The following is a 19,616-nucleotide window of genomic DNA, read 5'->3' on the forward strand; positions in this document are numbered from 1 at the left end:
TTTTTATATATCTCACATTATTAGGCAGACATATTTTCTCTTTCTCTTTTTGCCAAGGGGCAGTGATCAGAGTTATGAGTTGTCTTTTATTCCTGCTATTAATTGTAACTTTTAACTACTTCAACTAAATAAAGCACTGGTCAGAAATAATGCAAATTGCTCAAAGTTATTATATGCCTGGATTTCTTATTTATATAGTAAAAGTTTGATCATTCTTACTAGTAGGAGAAGATAATAATAGATATTAACCAAAATCTGTTAGTATGCTGTTTTGAATTGTATTTATTAAAATAGTAACGCTATATCACATTCACACTGAATTTTTCAATTTACTTTTTTAATGTACATTAACCTAATTCTCTCACCATGGCCCTATAACATGCTAGTATTATCTGTTTTCTTTCTTTTACATATATTTTTCTTTTCAATTATATTTCACTCAGAATATATTAAAATGCGTTTACAATTCCTAAGTGCACAACTACCAGTGATGCAGGATAGAGTTTGGCAACATAGTTACTACTCGGGCAAGTCAGTTTATGATTTAGATCCATCCATAAACAATTTATAATATTCTACTGGTGGATAGTTAATTATTAATTATTACTGTTCCTCCTCTTACAAATTGGAGTTAAATGCATTTTTGTTTTTGTTGTCTGAAGAACTGCTATCAAAGTTCTATGATATCAAAATTTTAGTTTTTAAGGAAGTCTATTATTAAGTGTCATGAAATCCTAACTTTGCTTTTTCTCTAGCAAATACTGCTTCAGACAAACAACTTCTAATTGTTATTGATACAAATATTCTGATGAATCATCTCAAATTTGTTAGAATTTTGAAGACAACAGAAATCCCAGGTATTTATAAAACATATTTACTGATTCTGATTTTATTTGAGTTGATATTTTATGTTAACAGTAATATGGGTATTCCTCCCCAACACATTTCCTTTTGTGTATGCTATTATGCATATATTAAGCATAATCAGCTGAAGTTAAAAAAAAAAAAAAAGAGAAGAGTCTTCACAGGTTAACCTAGCTATCTAAATCAACTCTTCTTTGATCTCCAATAGTATTTATTTTTGTAACATTCTTTTGACGCATGTTTTTTATTTCAATTTTTTATGTATTGTCTCGTCACTTAGATTGTGAATTCCTTACATTATAACTTTCAATCCTCCAACAGCAGTTTGATTTCGTAGCTCTAAATATTTGTTGACTTCTAAGACATCTTTTTTACTTTTTTAGGCTTTGACAGGCTTGTGTTAATAATTCCCTGGGTTGTTGTACAAGAGCTAGATCGTATGAAGGCAGGAAAACTACTGAAATATGCCCAGCACAAAGCTGTACCTGCGGTTCGTTTCATCAATGACAGTCTCAAAAGTCAAGATAGAAAACTGTGGGGTCAATCAATACAACTCGCTTCTCAAAAGCTTTGTAGGTATTGTTCTCTCGAGTACTTCCTGATTAGGATTTGTTGGGTACCGACTCATTATTGGAGGGAAATGGTGCAAGACTTATAAAAAATTTATAACCGTTGGAATGTAAAATGGCATGACATAGCGATGGGTTGGGGTATTCTATTAGGCTTGGTTTGGAGGTCTTTGATTTTAAAACTTTTATGCTCTTCCTAGACTTCCTTAGGTTATGTCTATATTTCACAGGTTGTGACTGCATAATTCTGTGTGCATAGTTGTATGTAATATATTACTTTGGATTCTTTTTTAGAAATACTATTATTGCTTTGGCTGGGTAGCTCAGTTGGTTAGAGCGTTGTCCTGAAACACCAAGGTTGCGGGCTCCATCCCCGGTCAGGGTACATACAAGAATCAACCAATGAGTGCATAGCATAAATAAGTGGAACAACAAAAATTGATATTTCTCTCTCTTCCCCTTCCTCTCTCTCTCTAAAATAAATAAGTAAAGATTTTAAAAATATATAATAAGAAAAATACCATTGTAGAGTGATGAGTGATCTAAGTTGCTAATTGATCACTACATGCAGTTAGTACAGTGCAGAGGCAGGTTTTGTTTTCCTCTTGTTTGTCAGAATCTGTAATAAGGGCTGTTTTTATAATAAAGGCCTATTGATTTTCTTCTGATTGGATTTTTTCCATATTCATTTCATTTTTAAATCACTCTAATGTTAGAACCTCATTATGCCTTTTATGTTTTACATTATACAAATTTCAAATGCAGAAATAGAATAATACAATGAATCCCTTTGTACTTATCACTCATCGTCAGTAATTATCGACATGTGCTATTCTTGTTTATTCTCTCACTTCCTTTTTCCCTTCTCCCCCAACTCCTGAAACTTCTGTAAAAGTTTGAAGTTAATCCCAAATATCATATCATATATTATTTTTACCCATAAATACTTAGGTATGTGTTGCTAAGAGATGTGTGTGTGTTTTTAAGAAACCACACTATTAACAAAATTAACCCCTTATCTAAGCCATCGTTTCAGTAAAGCCCCAGTCCTTAAAAAGACATAGGAATTTTGCTTACTCTTAATCTTTTTTTTTTAGTTTGTTGCTACAAATGATATTTTATTATTTAATAATATAAATAATTATGATGATAATATATAACACTTTTATGGCCATTATTCTCCAGACCCTTTTCCAAATGCTTTACAGCTACTGTCTCATTCAAACTTTATAGTACTGTGGAAGATACTCTTATTAGTCCCATTTTACTGATGAGGAAATTGAGACATAAAGAGATTAAGCACTTGTCCTAGGTAGAAATTCCTGCAATAGATTAGCTTTGAAAACTATTTTAGAAGAGTTCATTTAAGAATAGATCTTTTGGCCCCATTTGTTATTTTTAAGTGAGTTAAGTTTCTTTTGATTTTTCCATTTTCATGTGCCTTCTTGATGTTCTGACTTCTTCAGTCTGTGCCTTTTTGTGATTAAGGAGAGTAAATCATAGTAGCTATCTTAAAGTTTTTGGTTGTCTCAGTTTCTGGGCGTCTTCCTTGAACTCCATGTTTCACTTTAATGTTTGAATTTTATTATTTGATCTTAGTTTTGTTAAATTGCTGAAATTGCTTTTAGTTACAGGGTTGTAGATATAATAATAGATTATTTGTGTAATTGTCTATGTCAGATAATATATAAAGTACTTAATGGTTTATGGCCTGGGATAGGCGATATTTCTTGTGTCCTTATTATATGAAAAGCTTATACAGACTGATTAGAAAAACTGAATAAGCCTTTCCCCTATGGATGATGATTATTAATAGGTAATTCGCAAAAGGAAGAAATACAACTAGTCAGCCCTTTGTTCACTGCATATATCTTCCTGTCGGCCATTTTTAAAGCTGTTAATTTCCTATGTGTAAAACTTTTTCGATTTATCTTTCATTTTTTTTCTTTATTTCTTTTTATTGCTTCTAAAGTTATAAAGTTACTTTTTTCCAACACCTTCTAGGAACACTTATAGTGCTTTAGTGTTTTGGGAATTATGAATTAGTAGCTTTTCAGGAGAGCAATTTATCAGTGTGTATCAAGAAGCCTAAAGATAGAATTCTCTTTCTAGTAGTATATCCTAAAGAAATAATCAGAGCTGCTCACAGTGATTTCTATAAAAATGTTTATCACAGCATCATTTACACAGAAAAAAATTTGAAACAATCTGACTAACAATTGGAGAAGTTACATATAGTGCTATAGCTATATGAGAGAATACTATATTTTGGAAAATGTTAATGACATGTAATATTAAACAAAATTTGTTGAATAAATATTTCATGAATATTCTTGTAGTTTTAGGTGTGTTTTCCAGCCCCCTGTATCCTAGAAAAAGTGATAGAACAGCCCTGGCTGGTGTGGCTCAGTTGGTTGAGTGTTGTCCCATGCACCAAAAGGTTGCCAGTTCCATTCCCAGTCAGGGCACATGCCAGCGTTTTGGGCTCGATCCCTGGTAGGGGGCGTACAGGAAGCAGCCATTTGATGTTTTGCTTTCACATTGATGTTTCTCTCTCCCTCTCCCTTCCTCTCTCTATAAAAATCAATTTAAAAATCTTTAAAAAAAGAAAAAGTGATAGTACAGATATTCTTGAACTTTGGTATCATTAGAGCAGTCCACTATAACTTGTAAACCTTCTTTTGTCTGCTGAATTGAGTTGTTTAAAGTTAACTAATGATTTTGAGCTGTCTACTTTGCATTGTTGTGGTACTTACTCTGTGAGTGGAAAGGAGGAAAATTGGCTGTTGTAATATATGTCTGTCTGGCTCACTGGCTGTCTGATTAAAGAATTGAATTAAATCTCCTTCAGGCTCAGCCTCTGAGATCAACTGAGTTCTGTCTAGACTTCATGATGAGATTGTGAGCTCCTCAAGAGTTTGTCTTTGAATATCCAATTACTTAGCATAGTGACCTGGCACAAATTCAGTCCTGTATAAGTATTTATTGCAGGAATCAATGAGTTTTCTAATTTGAATGTTTAGAGGACTAAGTAATACAGGCTAAAATTTGAGGGAAACAAAACATCATAATCTAGGAACATTGCTCACTGGCTAGTATGTTTTGAATTTTAGTGTGTAAGGGACTTCGCAAGGGCTTAAATCAAATCAGTCTTTGGGTCCAGGCTCCAAAGATTATTATCCAGAATTGGGGTCTGGGAGTATGGTCCTGCAGTCTGTATTATAAACAAGTACCCTGGGAGTTCTGAGTCAGGTAGGGTAAGGACCTAGGAGAAGCACTGACTTTGGTCCTATTTCTGCACATTGCAATATTTTCACAAAAACCAAACTTTTACCACCTGCTTTAAAGCTTGGAGAATGCCAGAGAACACCCTGTCAGCCACTGATTAACATTTGTTAGGGATTATTTTCTGTGTTCTCTGCTTAGGGCCCATATTGCCTTCTCCTATACATCTCTAACTGTTACTGCTTTAGAGAGTAAGGAAAAGCAGACACATGAAAGTGGTTCTGTTGCTGATAGAACATCTCTTTTAAGTTGAGATCATTTTAAGCATGAGGTAATCATAATTTACTAATAATCTCTAAGTGACCAAATTGAGACTAGAATTCATAGCTTTTGGTTTCTCATCTGGCATTTAACCTACGGATCACATTTTTTTGAGTTTGTTAATGGGCATATTCTATGCCATTTAGTAGAAAACTAACCACTTTTTCAAACTCACAACTATATGCTACGTGAGCTCTAGATCCAGAATTTTCAAGGTATTGTTTTGCTGTGTCATATCTTCCTCTTTTCATTTTTATTTTATTTTATTTTATTTTTTTAAAGAGAGGAAGGGAGAGGGGGTGAGAGATAGAAACGTCAATGATGAGAGAGTCGTTGATCGGCTGCTTCCTGCATGCCCCCTACTGGAGATTGAGCTGGCTCTCCAGCCATGTGCCCTGACCTGGAATTGAACCCCAACCTCCTGGTTCATAGGTCAACACTCAACCCCTGAGCCATGCCAGCCAGGCTCCTCTTTTTATTTAAAAAGGGTTTTTTTTGGTATGTAAGTACAGCCTAGATTATACATATGATACCCAGATTTCTAGTGTGCTTAATGATAATTGCTTTTACTAAATTTGCAGATGGATTCAGTGATGAGAACAATGATGATCGAGTATTAAAATGCTGCCTTCAGTACCAGGAATTATTCCCTAGTTCTCTTGTTATTCTGTGCACGTGAGTTTCATGATCATTTTAATTCTTTTTTTAAAAAGTAACAAATAATACCAAAGAATTTTTAAAAATCATACTGAATCTACCATACCAAGGATCAAAAACATGTATACTTTATAAATCTGCCAGGAAACATATTCAATTATAATTCTTTTTAATTTTGAATTTTTATAAGTTTATTTGATGATACATGCTGCAGACCAAGATCTCAAATGCTCCCCTCTTCTTTTTCTTATTGAGGTATAATTGACACATAGCATATTAGTTTCAGGTGTACAACATAATGATTGATTTTTTTTTTATATTACCGAATGATCACCAAATTAAGTTTAGTTAATACCTCCATCACCATACATAGTTACAAAAAATATTTTTTCTTGTGATGAGGACTTTCAAGATCTATTCTTTTAACAGTTTTCAAATATACAATGCAATATTATTAATTATACTCAACATGCTGTACTAGCTCACATTCTTACATATAAGCTATGGAAGAATGAGGTTTGAATCTCAAGTAGATGAAGTTTCATTTCACTTTAATTTATATAATATTCAGAAAACTTTTGAAAAGCAGGGAAATACCAGTTTAATATTCCAATGAAACAGTTCAGAAATAAAAATTTGACATTTTTTGGTTATGTGCCAAGGTTAATGAGTATGTGAGAAAGGGGTCATTTATGTTGTAGTTTTGTTCTCGGTGCCTGGATTGGAGTCCTGATCTACCACTTACCCCCTTTGTGACTTGGGAAAGTTGCTTAACAACTCTGTGTAAAATAGAGGGGGAAGAATAATACCTTCCTCATGAGGTTATTGTATTTAATCAGATGATATATATGAAGGACTTAGTGCCAGTACGCAGTGTGATCTCAGAGTTTTTCCCTCGTTCTCCCTCCTTTTCCAACTAATATTTCCAACTAATATTTTCATTACTTAGTTCTAAGAGGAGACTACCATAATGCTAACCAAGATTGCATTCATCGTATATGAGAAAAGGCTCTGGGAAGCATTTATCTCAGTCTGTTGAGATCTTTCTTCCAGGTTTATCCTGTTTGTCTCAAATAAACTTCTATAAAAATCAAAAGAAAAGGCTCTGAAGGAAACATGAAGAATAGTTATAATTTGCAGTTTTAGTCTGAATTTAAATCACTGCAAAATAGAGTTTTTACAGTTTCATGATCATGCCTAAATTCTGTGTGAAATGGAGTGATTATGGAAATAAATGGCCCTCAGATTTTTCTTCTAAGGGGGCTTCGTCAATTATTATTTTAGCTCTCTTCAAAGATAATGTTATTCTTTTTGGAGTTATAGGAAACATCGGAGATTTCTATCTCTAGGTTTTAAATTGTTTTGATCTAGAACATTTCATCTCAGAGTTTGTTGAAGGCTGAAATAGAATTAGTAATATGCTAATCATTTTGAACTTTGGATTAGCTAAATTTGAGCATAATTGTTGTGTAATTGGTATTTTTTTAGTTCAACTTAGAATGAAAATTAAAGTAGTGGGACTTCATCAATTCTTTATTATTTCTGCAGTCACTCGTGATTAACAGATGTAACTTTTTTTAGTGAAATGAAAATTTATAGTCAAACCTTATTTTTCTCACATTATTTTCTAAATGAGCCTCTTTTTTATTTATTTATTTTTTTCCTATAAAGGCCGATAATTATGCCTACTGTGTGACTCACTCTTATTTATTTTAAGGATACATTGCTATTACCTAAATGAATGATGATGATGATACTAATTGGTAATGATAGTAATAGGAGAACTTCTATAACACTGTATACTATATACATCATTTTAAGTGCTTTATTTACATTAACAGTCCCAAGTATGGGCCAGATACCCCTAGTTGTTATCTATAATCCCTATCTTCTAAACTCTAGTCTGTTTATCTACTTATTTGATATCTCTACTTGGATGTCTCATAGACATCTAAAAACTACCATCTCCAAAAACAAACTGTTGATCTTTCCTTCTAAATTCTTCTCCATCTGAAAAGTTCCACCTTCCACTCATTTGCTTAAAGCCAGAAACCTAGGAGGCATTTTTGACACCTGTCTTTCATTTTCCTCATAATCTATGTCTAGTTAATTAGTGGTGCCTGTATGATTCTCTTTTATCATTCTTGCCACCATTCTTTGTCAAGCCATGTTTTTTTTTCTTTTCTATTCTAAGACTACTTCCCTCTACTTCCACACTTGCTCGCCTTCATTTATTCTTCAAATTTTTTATTTTTATTTTTAAAAAGTTTCATCATGGAGAATTTCAACAATATTCAAAGTAAAGAAGAGTTAATAAAAACTCCTACATACCCAGCTATAACAATTATAAAAATTCTTCTGTTATCTATCTATACATCCATCCATTCCCTGTCCTCCTATATGTTTATTTTATATAGTTCTTTGTATTTTGAGGGAAAATATACATATGTTGAAATGGACATATTTTAACTGTACAGTGTTGACAATGGATACACTGGTGCAGCACACATCCCTCTCTATATAAAGAACACTGCCATTAACCCCCCAAAAAAGGGTATATTTGCTTTTTTCTAGTTTTTTAAGGTGGAAGCTTGGATCATTTACTTGAGACTGCTGTACATTTTCCTTTAAGCACTGCTTTAATTGCATCCCACACAATCTGATATGTTGCATTTTTCTTTTCATTCAGTTAAATATGTATTCTTTATAATTTCCCCTGTGACCTCCTCTTTGATCCATAGGTTATTTAGATATTTGTTACTTAATTCTAAAAACTTGCAAATTTTTCAGTTTTTTTTTGTTTTGTTATTGATTTATCAAGTTTAATTCTGTTATGACTTGAGAACATACTTTATATGATTTCTGTTTTTTTACATTTGTTAAAGTTTGTTTTGTGGTCTACCTGGTTAATTCATGTGCTTTTACAAAGAGTGTGTGGGTGGAGTATTCCATAAACTTCAGTTAGGACAAGTTGGTTGGTAGTGGTGTTCAAGTTTTCTATAACCTTACTGATTATCTGTCTACTTATTCTATGATTACTTAAAGTGAAGTATTGAAATCTCCAGCTATAACTGTGGATTTGTATATTTCTTTCAGTTTACTTCTCTTTATGTATTTTGAAGCTTTATGGTATGATACATACACATTGGGGATTATTTAGGATTGTCTCACTGGAAACTTATATAATGTCTCTCTCATTCTATAATTTCTCTCTTTGTCCTTGATAATATTGCTGGTTCTGAAGTCTCCTTTGTTAAGTATTAATATTATTTTTCCAGTTTTGTTTTGGACAGTATTTATATGGTGTATCTTTTTCATCAACTTACTTTAAATCTACCTGTGTCTTCATATAAGTTTTTGTGGACAACATATAGTTGGTGCTTCCTTTTTTGCACAATCTGACAGTTTCTGTCTTTTCATTAATGAGTTTATGCCATTCACATTTAATTGGTTGGATCAGAATCTACCATTTTGCTAATTATTTTCTATTTGTTTCATCTGTCTGTCTTTCTTTTATTTGCTTAATTGTATATTTTTATGGTGCTACTCTATCTCCATCATTGCCTTATTTCTATCTTCTTGAAAAAACCTTTTTAATGGTTGCCCTAGTGTTTACAGTATACATCTTTACTTGATCAAAGTCTGCCTTCAAATAATTTTACATTTATTTATGTGTAGTATAAGGATCTTACAACAGTATGTCCCCAGTTTCTTCCCCCTATTTTTTGTGCTGTTGTCATAGATTTTATCTTTACATAAATGATAAACATGTAGTACTTTGCAATTATTTTTGCTTCACTCGTTTACTGTTTAGAGAAATTAAAGTGAGAAAAAAAGGTTTTTTTTTATCTTACATTCCATTTTGAGCACTCTTCATTTCTTTTTATAGATCCAAGTTTCTGTCTGGTGTCATATTCCTTCTGCCTAAACAACTTTCTTTGACATGCGTAAGTCTCTTGACAATGAATTTTAGGGTTTTGTTTGTCTTCTGATGTCTTTATTTCTTAATTATTTTTGAAAGATATTTGGGTTGACAGTTCTTTTCCTGGTATTTTAAAGGTGCCACTCCATTTTCTTCTAGTTTATATGGTTTCTGATGAGAAGTCTGCTGTAAATGTTGTTGTCTTTGTTCCTCTGTATGTAATATGTCTTTTTTCCTCTCATTGCTTTCAAGATTTATCTTTTGCTTTTTTAGCAGGTTTTTTAGCTGTTTTTAGCATATATGCCCAGATGTTTGGCGGGGGGGAGTGGAATTAGGGGAGAGCAAATATCCTGCTTGATGTTCTCGGAGCTTCTTAGATCTTTGGTTTTGTGTATATCTCTAGTTCTGGAAAATTCTCAGCCACTAGTTTTCAAATATTTCTTCTGTCTTGTTTCCTCTTTTCTCCTTCTGGTATTACAGAATTATATTGTAGTAACCAGCTTTCGAGATGACCCCAATGATTCCTGCCTCCTAGTATTAATTCTCTTGTATAGTCCCCTCCTACACTTTACCAGGATTGGTTATCTGTGATAGATAGCATTGATCAGAAGAGATAGCATGTCATGCCTGAGATTAGGTTATAAAAGACTGGGACTTCCTTCTTGGGCACTCTCTTGCTTCCTTCTCTCTCTTGAATCACGTGTTCTGGGGAAGCAGACTGCCATGCTGTGAGCAGCCCTATGGAGAAGCCCACATGGTGAGAAAATAAAGCCAAGAGCCAGTGAGGGGCAAAGGCCTCCCAACAACCACATGAATGAGTGCCAATTAAACCTTGAGATGGCTACAACCCTAGGCAACTGTATGCTCCAACCTTGTGAGAGACCCTGAGCCAGAACCATCCAGTCCAGCTGCTCCCAGATTCAGGAACTATGTGAGATAATAAATGTTTATTTTAAACTGCTAAATTTTGGGATAATTTGTTACACAGCAATAGATAACTAATACATGCACATATGTTAGACTATTTGATATAGTCCCGTAGATCTTTGTGTTTTTTTAACCTTTTACTCTCTTTTTGTTTCAATTTGGGTAATTTCTTTTGAACTGTCTTCAAGTTTTTTTGTTTCTTTTCTCACCTATGTCTATTCCGCTGAGAGGCCTGTTGAAGGCATTCTTGATCGCTCTTACTGTGTTTTTATAGCTAGCACTTCCATTTGATTCTTATGGTTTTCACCTGTGCTGAAACTGCCCATATGATTTTGCATACTATTCACCTTTTCCATTATAGCCTTTAACATATTAATCAAAATTATTTTAAATTCCCTGTCAGATAGCCTCAACCTCTGTGTCAGAGCTGAGTCTGGTTCTGTTGATTGCTTTGTCTCTTGTCAGCATGTTCTATTTTTCTGGGCAGAATTTATGTGCAGATTTTATGGTTCACCTGCCCTGTGGTTTCCTCCCGTCTTCAGTTTCCCCCTTAACTTTCAGTCTGCTCTGGCTAGCCCTAAACATTGTCTTCTAACATTCAAGCTATTAAGACTGTGGCTTTCTGTCTTAAAACTGATAATATAGGGAATGCCCTCAGGCAAAAAGATAGAAACTTACAGCTTTCACCAGTCTTGAGAGTAGACTCCCCTCCAGCTTCTGCCTACATTTTATTGCTCTCTAGTGCCTTCAAGTGGTTGCCTTTTTTTTTTTTTTCTTTTGGTTCAGATCTTCTAATTCTCATCTATGGGAGTGTTAGTCTCACCAAGCTATTCTGCCATTAACAAAAGCTAGAAACCTGCTGGACTTCAGAATGATTTAATAAACAGATCTGATCATGCCACTTCCACATTGAAACCCTTAAATGTCTTCCCATTTGTTAATGTCTTTGCCTTTTTCTTCAGCCATATTAACTGGTCTCATGTACTATGATCTAATCATACTGACTTCTTTCAACAAATAGCAAATTCACGCCATTTGTTTTATTCTCACTTCGAGTAAATTTGTAATTACCAGTCCTGTGTAAATTATTTCTCTAACTATGGCTTTTTCTGTTTATTTCTCATTGGAGGATCGTATTCCTGTGTTCAAATCCACCTCCAACTACCAAGTGTAACTCTGAACAAGTTACTTAACTTCTTTACACCCCAGTCTCTCATCTGTGAAATGGGGATAGCATTAGTTCCATTTCTACCTAAGAAGTTTGTTGTGAGAATTAAATGGAATGATACATACATAAAGTGCTTAGAACAGTGCCTGGTACTAGGGAAACACTCAATAAATAATAATAATTATTATTCTCTAAAGCTCATATGATGTGTGACTCAGTTGTGTGTTAATTCTTTTATCTTCTCTATTTAAAATAAAATTGGCCTCTTTTGTTAATACATATGCTGAGAATTACAAACCTCTGATTAGATCCTATGTATTTTGAGTTGCCATGTGATTTACCTTATTAAAAAATAAAAAATAAAGTATTTTTTTCTCCTAAACCAACCTTAGGGATGATAGAAATTTAAGAAACAAAGGCATAATAAGTGGTGTGAAGTCACTCAGTAAAGAAGAATTGAGTGCAGAGTTCTTAAACTTGTCTCTGAGCACAGTTGTACCTCATCAGCCTTGTGTATCTAAGCAACAATTGAAAGCAGGTAATATTCTTACTATGAATAATTAGAAATGTGACTAATGAATAATTAGAAATAAGACTATTTTATATGCTAAGGTTATTGATAACCATTGTAGTTAATAACAGATGTTTATCTTGTATATTTAAAATAACAGTGTTTGGAGTATTTGTTCACACGTAAATGGTAGAAATGAATGAAAATTATAATGGTAATACAAAAGAAAACATAATTGACAGTATTGCCTTCTACATATACTTTTACAAATTAATTTGAATATTTGTTGTTCACTCACACACAGTTTTACATGCTTATAATTATTTTGTATATACTATTTTGTACCTTGTAGAGTATACCTTTTAAATTAATAGTAGCTATAGGTTATGTTAATGAAATTATATCAGTTAAAGTAATAAAAATTCATTTGAAGTAGACATTTTTGGTTTCTTTTTTAAAATTAGCTTCATATTCATAACCTATTAATACTATAAAAACTTGACTCTAGTACTAGTTCTTTTTAAATTTTATATTAATAGTTAAGAAAGCTTAAGGCTTTTTTTTCACCGGAATAATCTCTTTTTCCCCAGAATAATCTGTTCTATACTAGAGTATGGTATTTGATAGAGTTTATATTAAGTCTGACATAATTTAAAAACACATACCAGCTTTTCCTCTATGGGGAAAACTGAAATCTCTACTATTATATGAACTTTTATATATAATTATATAAAAATTCATATATACACTTGCTACTTATTTGACCTTTCTAGTAGTAAAATTTCTTTAGTCATAACATTCAAAATGGCATTTAGAAGGAGTAACAGGATATTTTAGTTTATAGTTTTTGGGGGTAACATGCTTCCAGTTTGCCCATTATATTACTGTCATTTTAAACCCTTAGTTTGTGTTTATAGAGATAAACCAGTTAATATTTTGAATTTTACTATAGAGAAATGATAGTTGTTTTCAGGTATCAAAAGTTATGTTAATGAAATTATATCAGTTAAAGTAATAAAAATTCACTTTCAAAGGGTTGGGCACAAAGGTAGTTAAGTCAGATTTTGGTCCTTTCAAAGCAATTTATTGATATGAGCTTCAACTGGAAGAATATACTTGTTTTTGGAAGAAAACAGTTTGATTCATACTTCTTAATTTTCTGTTATACACAGAATCAAAGCATTCTCATTATTTTTCTTCTTTATGAAAATAAGAGAATCAAAATTGTAGTTAAAATATCACAGACATTTCTTTCTCTTTTTTTAATCCTCACCTGAGGACATGTTCATTGAATTTTAGAGAGAGGGGAAGGGAGGGAGAGAGAGAGAGTGGGAGGGCAGAGAGAGAGACATTGATGTGAGAGAGAAACATCGATCAGTTGCCTCTCGAATGTACCCCAACATGGCCAGGGATCAAACCCACAACCTAGGTATTTTCCCCAACTGGGAATTGAACCCAAGACCTTTTAGTGTATTGGATAACGCTCCAACCAACTGAGCCACACTGGCCAGGTGTCACACACAGTTCTTAAATTTTTATTTCAGTGACACTATTTAGTTGCCCTTTGTCAAAAAGAGAAAACATCTGCTAATGTAATATGGTTTATGCTGCATCTAAAACAACTATACTAGGGATACATGTTTCTAAATACTGTTTTTAAAATAAAGTATTGGTTTGTTTTCCTAGGTAATTAAAATACTAATTATATATGTAAAATGTTTATTATTTATGGCCAAATATAATTACATATGTAAAATATTTACTATTAGTGTCCTAAAAAAAGCTTATAATTGTTTTCAAGAGCGAACACCTTTGGGAAAGAGTAATGAGGAAGAATCTACAAATTCTGGACTACTCATTCTACTTGAAGGCATAGTATCTGATCTTGAAAAATCTCTTGGAACAGCTTTATCTTCAATATTAGAAACAGAAATGAAAATTGCTTTTGGAAACCTCTGGATGGAGGTGATTATTTAAGCTTTGTTAGTTAAAAAGTTATTTTTTATTGCTAAAGATTGGTTAAGAAATACTTCTTGATAAGCTTTTTAGTAATAATCTATATCACATTATATTTTTTCTTGGAAGTTTTTGAAATAACATTTTCAAAATTAACTGAAGGACATTTCCAAAAGATTAGGACTATATTTTATTAGTATAGATTTTTTTCACCAGTTACATGAAATTAGATTGATTTCCTCATAGAAATGATGTTAAAAAGTAGATTGATGACATTTGCTAATTAAAATTGTGCTGCTTTTGATTAGAACTATGCTTTCTTTTTGCATGTGTAGTTTCTGAAACTATATAAAGATTATACTAATATCCATTTTACAAAGGAATTGTAATGGAAGCATTTTAAAGATTATAATTAGTTTTGAATAAGACATTTTTTAGTTTAAAAAGAATTCAGCTAACTATATTTTTCTCAGAAATATATGTAGATATTCCTGAATAGGTACAGTTAATCCTTGAACAACTTGGGGTTCTGACCATCCATGCAGTTTAAAATCCACATGTAACTTTTGACTCCCCAAAAAGTTAACTTCTAATAGCCTACTGTTGACCAGAAGCCTTACTAGTAACATAAACAGTCAGTTAACACGTGATTTGTATATTACATGTATTCTGTATTCTTACAATAAAGTAAAGAAAAGAAAATTATATTAAGAAAACCATGAGGAAGAGAAAATACATGTAACTGTACCTGCAGAGTTCTAACCTGTTTTTTTAAATTTTTTTAAATAATAGGAATAATTAATAAATCAGTAGATGCTGATTTTTTCTAAATACTTTTTAGATGCTATACTTGAAACCACCATGGACTCTAATGCATTTAATGCAGTGCTTTAGAAAACATTGGGTAGCTGTATTTGGATTAATTACAGAAAAGAACTTGCTTTTAACCGTTGAGAACTTACATGACAATCTCTGTAAAGGTATGAATCTTTTATTTTGTTTTTAGCAGTGTTGTATTAAAGTGAGACTAGCAGATATAGTTCATGGAATGTGAAGATAAATTAATAAAAATTTAATCAGTTCTTAATCATTCTCATTTCTAAAGGGAATTTATGGCAGCTGGATGAATGGATACAGTTCATAGAGCCGTGACTATTAATGATATCATTGTTGATGTTCCTTGATATTGTGAATATATAGTTTTTAATCATGTTTGGAAACTTTTTAAACCACATTTTATAGGTTATTGAGTGTGCAAATAGAATTATTTAGTTTTTTTCATTTCTCACTGTGTTTAACACAGTTTTGATCACATTTCATGTACTAGTTTTTAAAATAGTGTATCAAGCCCGGCCGGGCGTGGCTCAGCAGTTGAGCGTCGAGTCCCGGTCAGGGCGCAGGCCCGGGTTGCGGGCTCGATTAATGACTCTCTCATCATTGATGTTTCTATCTCTCTCTCTCCCTTTCCTTTCATCTCTCTGAAACCAATAAAGATATATTTAAAAAAAAAAATAGTGTATCAAGGTTTCTATTTAAAATATAAGGAATAGGAAACCTTTGGCTTTCCTGGATAGTGAATTTTAGAACCAGTAGAGACTGTAGTCAACCACTTAAGCTGGTGGTTTTTAAACCATGTTGGACAGAATCTCAGGCTTCTTGAAGTGCCTCTGGAGCTGCCACCAATGGGAGGTGGAGAGGTTGATGGGGGCCTGGCAAGTGGTGGGCCTCTGGCCTTCAACCCGAGCTTTAGCCAAGCAGCTGTTTTTTATCTTTTTATATATGGAGATTCCATGTAGGATTTGAAAAAAAAGTTTCTCTGAATGCCTGAAAAGTGTCTTTATTATGTAAGGGACATGGAACAACATATTGGACATGTCTTCAAAGCAGTTTTACAAGATATACATTGAAACATTTTTTTTTCATATCTTTTACTAGCGGCATAATTTAGTTGGTTCTTCCAGAAGAAACAGTCCATAAACTATGTGTATCTTGAACAAGATTTAGTTTCAAAAATAGGGTGTTGAGTTACCATCCTCCATTTGTCTGTTCTTTTTCCATAAGTGAGCAGTGTTTTGCTCTTACATGCAGCTTAGAGATAGTAGGCGGCAGCTCTGATTGGCAATAGGGAAAGAAGTGAAGAGACGGTGACTGTTTCTTCTGCTAAAAAATCCTTTTTGGAATCATTATTGATCCTTGGTCTAGAAGAATCTGATGCCAAATGTTTACTGTAAAGAATATTACTTTACAGTAAAGAATATTAAATAGAATTGTAAAAGTGTCTTCTGCTCTAATTTTGAATTAAAAGAATCACAGATTATGATTTTGTTTACTATCTTTAATAGTATCCTCGCTGTTGAATTATGAATATGTGTTTAACTTCAGCATACCAAACAGGAATCCTTAGATCAATTCATAGAGAATTGTGTGGGAAATAACTAGTAGCTTTTTCTGACTTTGTTATCCATATTTATGTTGGCTTAAATAACTATTGTTCTTATATAAGCATTAAACTGTTTCAGTCATGTATACTTCTTTTTATGTTGTGTCTAGGTATTGACTTTATCACTGTTATTTCCCTTTTGCTCATAATCTTTGTAAAGAATTTTCGTAAGGCAGAAATAAAGTGACTAATTCAAGGATATAAGCCCTAAAGAACATAGACCACATTTGAGAAGTACCCTTAAAAAAAGTTGTATCCAGTTTCTCCTACTCAGGAGGTTTACTAGGTTCATTGAATCTCCATTCTGTCCTGTGTGTAGCATCTCTCTCATCTCTCTTTTCCCACAGGAATTTAATCTAGTCATTGACTTTAAAAATAACTAAAAGTGTTTTGTACAGAAATATACTATTTGTTTGCTTGGTAAAAGGAAAGCCAGAAGCTTGGCTGTAACCATCACATTAGATTAGAATTCTCAATATTGTGTAATTAATTATTAAAATTTATCTTTAATTTTCATTTGACCTTTCAGTATTTCACGAGCAAATATTCACTGTGTAAGTGATACAGGGGAATTCTTTATTTTTTTAACTCATAGTGTCAGTGAAAAACCATGCTGGTGTTTTGGAATATAACAGTTGCTGAAACTGAGCATTAAATAAAACACATTGTAGCATGATTATTTTGAATTCCTTTGAAAATTGTTAGTAGCACTCTATCTTAATAATGGAAAAAATTCTTTTTATTTTGGGTTTTGGTGACATTAGAAAATTACTTAACTTTATTCATAACTTTTTAAATCTTTCAAAGTATTGTCACCACCTCTCCTAATTGGTTTGAGAATTTAATGTAATTTTAGTTCCTTGAGAGAAAATTATACCTTTAAATTATTACTTGTAGATGAACTCACTTTGCTAATTTACAGGGGGGAAAAATTCTGCTAGCTTCTCTTGCCCCCAGCTTACTGTTACCCAATTTATTTATTTTTTGCTAAATGTGTCATACACAGAGAGAAAACAGGTTATTTTCAGTAAATCTAGTATTATATTTCATGTAATGGAAATTGAAGGTAAATTACTACATAATAACTGAGTTGATTATGAGAAGTACCACATATAATTTATGTGCTTACCACCAAAATGTTACTCCTCTGATGCCTCCATAGTAATTTGTATGTGAAACAATCTCAGTTTTGAAAATCTGTGGTTAACTCATTTGTTTGGTGATTAGCTCTCTTTTCTGAAGAGTATGTCTTTGAGTTGACCATGTTGTGGGAACTCCTGGAATCTAAATACAGAATACCAGAATCAACTCCAAGCACTTTGTAACTAAGTCTGTTTAATTGTTGCTTTTTATACCAGAGAGATAAATTAGGAGTGGCTGGTAGGTATAAATGTGTACTTGTCTTAAATCTCACAATTAATATTAGATTAGTTTTCCAAAGACATTTTGTGAATTGTATACTCATTCTTACATGTTTTTTCCTTCTTAATTTTCTATTACCAGCTAACAATGCAGTGGATTTTACAACGGTGAAATTCCTGCTTCAGGATTCTCAAAGCCTGTTACATGCTTTCAGTACAAGGTCAAATTATGATGGTATTCTTCCGCAGGCCTTTTCTCAAGTCAACAAACTACTCCAAACATTTTCAGAGGTAGGACACCTTTGAAATGCCATTTAGAATAGCTAATCACATACATTCTAAATGTATTTAGCAGATAACAGTAGGGAAAGGCTATTTTAATTTTAACTTACTTTAACATACAGAGGCATTAAGTAAACTATTAAATGAATTGAATGTTGAGTAAGCAGTTCTTATTACAAGTTATAAAACACATTGTCCTATGGAAGTAGTGTCACAGCAGTTGTTGGGATTTTAATTATTTTATTTATTGGATAGAAGAAAGCTATGAACTGTTGTTTGAAGATTCATTTCCCAGTGCTATAAACCAGTGGACCACAACATGCATCAAAATACTTTGGGAATTTTTTTAAACATGCAGGTGCCAAGCCTCTCTCAAACCTTACTGAATCAAATTTCTGAGAGTGGTGTTCAGAAATGTTGTTCTTGTTTTACTTTTTATTCTGATATAATTTCAAATCTACACACAAAAATTGCAAGAGTAGTACATAGAATTCCCATATATATCCTTTACCCAGATTCCTCAATGTTAACATTTTATCACATTTGCTTTATTGTTTTCCCTGTGTTCTTACCTGCCTTACGTTTCACACATTTTTCTGAACTCTTTGAGTACATTGCAGATGTGATTCCCCTTTAACCCTAAATACTTCTATATGTATTTCCTAAAGAATAAGGATATCTTATGTAACTAACATAATTAATCAGGAAATTAATTTTGAAGTAAACATAGTAACTAAAAAAAAATCCCCCTAATCTTAATTTACCAAGTGTAGCAAATCAGGAAGAGAGGAATATTTACTATTTGTTTGCTTCTGAAAAGGCTTCTGAGAGAACCAAAATGGAAAGTTAACTAACATGGTCATTTTCCAGGTTTTTGTATAAGGAGGGTGGGAACTGGAAAAGAATATGCGCATTTTTCTTTTATAAGCCTTCCAACCATCAAAAAAAGAATAAGACTTGCTCTACAGGATGATAGAATAATTAAGATTGGTCTTGAATAGTTGTGTTTTGACCTTTGGTTGTTTAACCTCTCTGAGCCTTAATTCCTTCTTTTGTAAAATGAATATAATAATCTCTGCCACAAAACTGAGATGAGGAGTAATAAATATGTGTAAAGGACTTAGTGCCTAGTACATAAGTGCTATATTAGTGTGCGATAAAGAAATCCACTGGCATAGTTGTAACACTGCTGTTTGAGAGCTGAAGACAAAAAGCATTATGTGATGATTTAAAAATTTTATCTCATTAGATGCATATATGCATGACCTATGGACACAAACAATAATGTGGAGAAGGCCTGGGGAGGGACGTGGGTGGATGCCTGGTGGAGGGGATCAGTTGGGGGAAAAGCGTGACATCTATAATACTTTCAACAATAAAGATAAATTTAAAAAATAAAAGTAAAAATTTTAT

The 19,616-nt window shown here is 32.6% G+C and overlaps 1 protein-coding gene across 4 annotated transcripts in view; it reads left to right on the plus strand.

Moving 5' to 3' along the window:
• Positions 1-19,616, plus strand: part of SWT1 (SWT1 RNA endoribonuclease homolog) — a 63,662-nt gene that overhangs the window by 17,663 nt on the left and 26,383 nt on the right. For all 4 annotated transcript variants that reach the window (XM_081121752.1, XM_081121749.1, XM_081121750.1 and 1 more), the window contains exons 8-14: positions 756-857; positions 1,248-1,436; positions 5,561-5,654; positions 12,046-12,191; positions 13,966-14,129; positions 14,962-15,100; positions 18,064-18,212. In XM_081121752.1, the coding sequence (XP_080977878.1) occupies positions 756-857; positions 1,248-1,436; positions 5,561-5,654; positions 12,046-12,191; positions 13,966-14,129; positions 14,962-15,100; positions 18,064-18,212 (983 nt within the window). The remainder of the gene's footprint in view (positions 1-755; positions 858-1,247; positions 1,437-5,560; positions 5,655-12,045; positions 12,192-13,965; positions 14,130-14,961; positions 15,101-18,063; positions 18,213-19,616) is intronic.

The sequence above is a fragment of the Miniopterus schreibersii genome (genome assembly GCF_964146895.1).
Source record: "Miniopterus schreibersii genome assembly, chromosome: 19".
In the NCBI taxonomy this organism is placed as follows: domain Eukaryota; kingdom Metazoa; phylum Chordata; class Mammalia; order Chiroptera; family Miniopteridae; genus Miniopterus; species Miniopterus schreibersii.